The 6,860-nt window shown below is 51.7% G+C and overlaps 1 protein-coding gene across 1 annotated transcript; it reads right to left on the bottom strand.

Moving 5' to 3' along the window:
* Window positions 1-811: 811 nt before the first annotated feature.
* Window positions 812-6,017, bottom strand: LOC129681190 (uncharacterized). The gene is given in 6 exon segments (XM_055613073.1): window positions 812-1,182; window positions 1,476-1,553; window positions 1,556-3,686; window positions 3,689-3,993; window positions 3,996-4,409; window positions 4,412-6,017. Coding segments are annotated over 6 exon segments (4,905 nt in total).
* Between the last annotated feature and the right edge of the window lie 843 nt (window positions 6,018-6,860).

Below are 6,860 nucleotides of genomic sequence, written 5' to 3'. Positions count from 1 at the left end.
TATTGGCCATAGGGGCGGAGGTCTTGGTTGAGAAGGCCTCTTTTGATCTGATATGACTGAGTTGGGGCCCACAGATTTGGTAGCCGGTAAAGTCTTTTGAAGCCTAATTCTAAAAGTGAGGCCTATATCTTTTCGATTTTTATAAACCTTAAGGCCCCATCTGAAACCCTGAGGCGTCCAAATCTGTTGTTTGGCTTGGGGAGTAAATTGAATCAACAAGGGATTGCACCATCCTTTGGTTTTTCCCTGGGGTTTGCATACCCCTGACTCGACCACTTGGAGGAGCGTATTAAGGGGGGCAGGCCCCCCCAGCTTTCCCAGGTTTTTCTTTTTACCGTAATGTAGTCCCAGGAAGAGGAGGGTTTCCAATAAGTGTCTCCCGAAGTTTCACAGCCCCATGAAGCACAAAAATGTTGATCTGCGCACCCACATTTATGATTGAGAGTTCTATTCCTATGGGTGCCAGGACATATATAAATTCCCCATACCCCACTGCCAGGGGGACCTCGTAAAAGGGCCCTCCCAACCGAATTGATGCAGCTTGGGTTGGTGGCCCGTCCTGGGGTAATTCGTTCAGGTGCTCGGCCCCCAGGAGGTGGCCAGAAGATATCGGGAACTGCCCAGTCGGTGTCTGCTCCAAGGGCAAGGGCACAGAGATCTACTTCTAAATCGGGCCAATGGAGCTGGGCCCCAATAGAGGAGCTTGTCATGACTATATCCCCAGCCTGGTTCTCAATAACCCAAGTATAGTTGTAAACCTGATGTGGGGACGCATAGGCTATTTTCAGACTTAAAGTAAGACACAAGGTTATTAGGGCTCCCCACGAGTCAATCTTATCTTTAGTGGATTTTGAGTGCGGTGAAGTTTCCATCTGGCTTTCGAGTTCGGGTTGTCGAGTTGGTCTTCGGGGGCGACGGCTTTGACGTGGGAGGCGTGGACGTGGGAGGCGTGGACCCAGGCGGCGATGCCGTCTACCTTCAGGGCTGTGGGTGTCGTCAGCAGTACAGTGTAGGGTCCCTTCCAGCGCAGTTCTAAGTTCTTGACCTGATGTCGTCGCACCCAGACCACGTCCCCGATCTGGAATTGGTGTGGTACCACATGTTGGTTTAGCCGTTCTCGGTATGCAGCTGCCAGAGGTTTCCACACCTCCCGTTGTACTATTTGGAGCGCCTGCAGATGAGCTTGAAGGGAAGGAGAGTTAGCGAAGCCACCTATATCAGAATCTAGAAAATGAACAGCTGGGGGAGGGGCACCATATAGGATTTCAAAGGGGGTAAGTCCATGAGGGCCAGGAGTGTTCCGGGCCCGATACAGCGCCAAGGGAAGGAGGGTCACCCAGTCTCTCTCGCCAGTTGCAAGCGTTAATTTAGTTAAAGTCTCTATTCATGCGCTCTACCTGTCCTGAACTCTGGGGGCAGTATGCACAGTGTAATTTCCAATCAATCCCCAGTAATGTGGCCACCAACTTACTTACCCGGGAGACGAATGCAGGGCCATTGTCGGAGCCCAACACCTGTGGCATACCATACCTGGGGAAGATTTCTTCCAACAACTTCTTGGTGACGACTCTGGCAGTTTCATGTTTGGTAGGGTAAGCCTCTACCCATCCGGAGAAAGTGTCCATGAACACCAGCAAATAGCGATATCCATATAGTCCAGGCTTGACCTCTGTGAAATCAATCTCCCAATGAGTCCCGGGTCGGTGCCCTCGCACTCTGACCCCGGAACCCACCTTATTATGTCCAGCATTAACTCGTGCACATGCGGTGCACCTCTCGGCCACTTGTTGTAAAATTTTGTCCTTTCCCAACAGATGGTGGGTGTCCTCCTCTCTTTCAAGGAGGGTTTTCATCTTTTTGTGACTCAGGTGGGTTAGCTTATGAAGTTGGTCAATCAAGTAATAGGTCATACGTTGGGGCCACACTGGTTTTCCTTTGAATATCCACTTTTGAGTTTCAGGCTGATAGTTGGCCCCCATTTCTTTTAGTAAGTTTTGGTCTTCCTGACTATATTGAAGAATAGACCCTCGCTTTTTTCCCTTTATGGTCAGGGTCTGAGCAATTGCAAAGTCTTTCTGTTGTGCTACCTTTTTGGCAGCCTCATCTGCCAGGCGGTTGCCTCGAGCCTCGGGGCTGTTTCCCTTTTGGTGACCCGGACAGTGGATGATGCTCAGCTTTAGAGGCAAGAACAATGCCTCAAGCAAGGTTAATATCTCAGTCTTGTTTTTGATCTCTCTTCCCTCTGAAGTTAATAGTCCCCTCCTCCCGTATATCTCCCCATGAATATGAGCAGTGGCAAAGGCATAGCGGCTATCAGTATAAACGTTGAGCTTCTTACCTTCTGCCATCTGGAGGGCCTGAGTCAGGGCGATGAGCTCGGCCCGTTGTGCCGAGGTGCCAGGTGGTAGGGCTTTAGCCCAAATTACCTCAGTTTCAGTGGCGATCGCAGCCCCTGCTCTTCGTTCTCCGTTGTCCAGAAAGCTGCTCCCGTCGGTATACCATGTGAAGTCAGCATCGGGGAGGGGCTGATCAGTTAGGTCAGGCCGAGTGCTGTGTACCTCCGCAAGTATCTGGAGACAGTCATGAGTTTCTGGACCCTCCGATAGGGGGAGTAATGACGCCGGGTTGAGGGCTACCACGGGACCAAAGTGTACGCGGTCAGCGTCCAGCAGTAGGGCCTGGTAGTGGGTCATGCGGGTATTTGAAAGCCATCGACCCGGAGGTTGTTTAACCAGGGCTTCCACTGCATGAGGAGCCAGAACTGTTATCGGTTGCCCCATAGTTAGCTTACTAGAGTTCTTAGTTAGGAGAGCAATTGCTGCGACCATTCTCAAACAGGGAGGCCATCCTGTAGCCACCGGGTCAAGTTTCTTAGACAGGTAGGCAATTGGGCGCCTCCAGGGTCCCAGTCTTTAGGTCAAGACTCCTTTAGCATAGCCTTGCTTTTCATCAACAAATAGCTCAAAGGGCTTATTTAAGTCAGGAAGTCCCAGTGCGGGGGTAGTTAATAAGGCCTTTTTGATAGCCGTAAAGGCTTCTTGTTGCTCATTCCCCCAGGTAAAGAGGGTACCTGGTTTTGTGAGTGAGTAGAGCGGTGCAGCCATCTCTGCGAACCCTGGGATCCAGATCCGGCAGAACCCCACCGTCCCCAGGAACTCTCTCAACTGTCTTGGGCTCTTAGGCACTGGAATACTCAGGATTGTCTGTTTTCGTGCTTCTGTTAACCATCTTTGTCCATCCCTGATCTGGTAGCCTAGGTACGTAACCTGCTTTTGACATATTTGGGCCTTTTTAGCCGAGGCCCGATACCCTAGAGTTCCCAGGGTGACTAGGAGGGCCTTCGTTCCCTCTCTACATTTTTCCTCAGTCTCTGCAGCCAGGAGGAGATCATCCACATATTGAAGTAGGATTAAGGCAGGGTGATGAACCCTAAAGTCGGCCAGATCCCGGTGCAACGCCTCATCAAATAAGGTGGAGCTGTTTTTGAACCCCTGTGGAAGCCTAGTCCAAGTGAGTTGCCCCGATAGCCCCAACTCTGGGTCCCTCCACTCGAAGGCAAAAATAGGCTGGCTCTGTGGATGAAGCCTTAAACAAAAGAATGCATCCTTGAGGTCCAGGACCGTGTACCAAACATAGGTTGGTGGTAATCCAGTCAGCAAATTGTATGGGTGTATACATTTTGTATACAAATTGTTGGGTGTATATCTTCTACCCTTTTGTTGACCTCTCTTAGATCTTGCACAGGGCGATAATCGCCCGTGCCAGGCTTTTTGACTGGAAGGAGGGGTGTATTCCAGGGAGACTGACAGGGGTTCAGGATTCCCTGGTCTAGGAGTCTTTTAATGTGGGGCCGAATTCCTCGGTAGGCCTCTTGAGACATAGGGTATTGTTTGATGGAAACTGGAGTTGGGGTTGCTTTGAGGGGTATAATTAGGGGTGGCTGTTGGGTGGCCAGCCCCATTCCTCCCGTTTCTGCCCAGGCAGATGGAAGTTATTTAACCAGTCAGATATGTTCTTGGCCAGAGGCCCCTCAGGCTCATATAGCCGGTATTCATCTTCCAGGTTTAAGGTTAGTACATGTAATGGCTGTCCCTGTGGCCCCGTAATATGGGCTTTAGTCCCTTCAAAATGAATCTGTGCTTTGAGCTTGGTTAATAGATCCCTCCCAAGCAATGGGTAAGGGCAATCAGGTACATGCAGAAAAGAATGAGTCACTTTACCGGTGGAGAGTAGTACCTTTCTTTCGGTTGTCCAGCGGCACCTTTTTCCTCCAGTAGCCGCCTGGACCCACGCTGATCTGTCAGACAGGGGTCCTGGGGATGTGGTGAGCACTGAGTGTTGAGCTCCGGTATCCACCAGGAAGGTGACAGGTTGGCCCCCCACGTTGAGGGTTATCCTGGGTTCAGGGGGGGCTCCTGACCCTGACCCCCCTAATCTTCGAGGTTGAGTAGGGTGGTTTGAGGCCGGGGTTTACGTGGCCCCCTTGGTCTATTTGGGCAATTGCGGGCCCAGTGACCTTTTTTCTTACAGTAAGCACATTGGTCTTTGTCTAATGGGCGGCTTTGGCTTTCTCGATCTCCCAGGTCCTGTCTATCCTGTCTCTGACCTGTCACTACGGTGGCCAACAACTTACTGAATTCTCTATTCCTCTTACGTTCTCTCATATTTTCTCTCTCTTCTGCTTCTTTTCTCAGCCTCTCATCTCTTTCTTCCTGCGTTTCCCTCTTGTTAAAAATCTGCTCTGCCTCTTTTAACAAGTCCTGTACTGAACTTTCTCTTAAGTTTTCTAGTCTTTCTAACTTCTTTCTGATATCTGGGGCAGACTGCCAAATGAAAGACATGGCCACGTTGGTTGCCTGATCTGGGCTCTCTGGATCATAGGGAATGTACATATGGTATGCCTCCTTAAGTCGCTCCAGAAAAGCAGTGGGGGATTCCTCTGGCTTTTGAGTCACTAACTTAACCTGGGCCAAATTGGTAGGGCGTCTTGCAGCCCCTCGGAGACCCGCTAAGAGCAACTGGCGATAAAGACATAGGTGTTCCCTACCGCGCTCAGTGGAGAAATCCCAGTTGAGTCATTCCAGGGGGACGGCAGCGTCAATTCTATCGGGCAGCTGGGTAGGTAGCCCATCGTCTCCCGGAACAAGTTTGCGGGCTTCCAAGATGACTCGTTGTTTTTCCTCAGTGGTCAGCAGCGTCTGGAGCAGCTGCTGGCAGTCATCCCAGGTGGGCTGGTGAGTTACTAGAATGGACTCAATGAGGGCTGTTAACCTGGATGGGTCCTTTGAGAAAGGGGGGTTATTATTCTTCCAATTATATAAGTCAGAGGCGGAAAAGGGCCAGTATTGGAGTTGGCGGTCAGGCCCTGTCCGCAACGGAAGAGCCTGAGAGGAAGAACCGGAAGGGACCTCCCGGCGCCCCCTCAACCGCCCTGCCACCGGAGACGAGGCGGGTTCTTCCGGTGACTCCTGCCCGGCGACCCCTCCCTGTTGTTCAGGGGCAGGGGCTGGGCCCCGGTAAGGGGGTGGTTGTTCAGTTAGAAGTTCCAGAAGGGGGCCATCATCTGCCGGCAGCACCGGAGGTATCTTTTTACGCCCGGAGGTCTCCGCCAGTACCGATTTTGTGAGGGCCGGGTAAAGGGCGGAGTTAACCGGGGTCAGAATCAGTGGTGGAGGAAGGGAGGGAGCGGACGGTGTAGGTTTTGGGCAAGTGGGAAGGAAAGGCTTTACCCATGATGGGGGATCTTTGACCAGAGATTCCCACGTGATGATATAGGGAACCTGGTCAGGATGTCCATGGGGTCCAGGGTCCATGACTTTTGCTTTCACCTGCAAAATAACTTCTAGGTTAAAGGTGCCATCTTGTGGCCAGCCCACGTCAAAGGTTGGCCACTCAGATGAACAAAAGGTGTCCCATTTTCCTTTTCGCACTTCCACTGAGAGATTGTGGGCGATGTCACGGACTTCCTTGAAGTGCTGCAAAGTTAAACTTTTGGGGGTAGAGACAGTTTGTCCCATATTTTCAGATAGATAGAAAACACTTATCACACTTATTACCACAACTAGACAGACAGAACACGACACAAGCCGCGCGGCACGAGATCGGCGCAAAACCGAAAGTAAAAATTCAGATGGAGACTGTGGAGGAGGTCTTCTTCTTCCTCCGTCCTCTAGATGGAGCACGTAGCCTTCGAACAGGGGCGAGGCCCCGAAAAGTCCGAGTCGGCTCGTTCTTTCAAACAGATGGGGAGCCAAAAATTGGCTTCCGCTCAGATGAGAGCCGGTGGGACTCGAACCCACGACTAGTGGGACTCGAACCCACGACAATAGACCCTCTCAGATGAGAGCCGGTGGGACTCGAACCCACTCAGACCCTCTCAGATGGGAGTCAGCAGTGGGACTCGAACCCACTCAGACTCCCTCAGACACCCTGGGACGTCTCCCAGAGATCGCGGAACAGAAGTCCGAGCCCGTCAGCTCCTTCTTACTTTCCGCCTGATTCAGATGACCTGATCAAGTCTCAGATTGCAAACAGAACAGACACAGAAGCACACAACAGACAAGACAGATACATACAGCAGAGAAGACGACTGGCCAGCTTACCTCCCGAAGGTGGGTCGGTGGTCCCTGGGTGGGGGAGGTCTCAGATCTCGCTGGGGCCTCCAAATGAAAGATCCCCGGAGGGTATCTTTCGTCTGAGAGACCCCCTCCCAAGGATCAACGAGTCCAGGCGTTCAGATGCAAACAGCAAGAGGCTTTTATTGGATACTCGGGTACCCGGGGCGAAAAGCCATTTGGATGACTTTTGCGCGCCCCCTGGGTGAAAAGCTGGGGTTTTTATAGGGTTTTAGAGCAGAAGCG

This window comes from Psammomys obesus, unplaced genomic scaffold (genome assembly GCF_907164565.1).
Source record: "Psammomys obesus unplaced genomic scaffold, mPsaObe1.curated_primary_1811, whole genome shotgun sequence".
NCBI lineage: Eukaryota > Metazoa > Chordata > Mammalia > Rodentia > Muridae > Psammomys > Psammomys obesus.
This window is presented reverse-complemented; position numbering and strand designations above follow the sequence as displayed.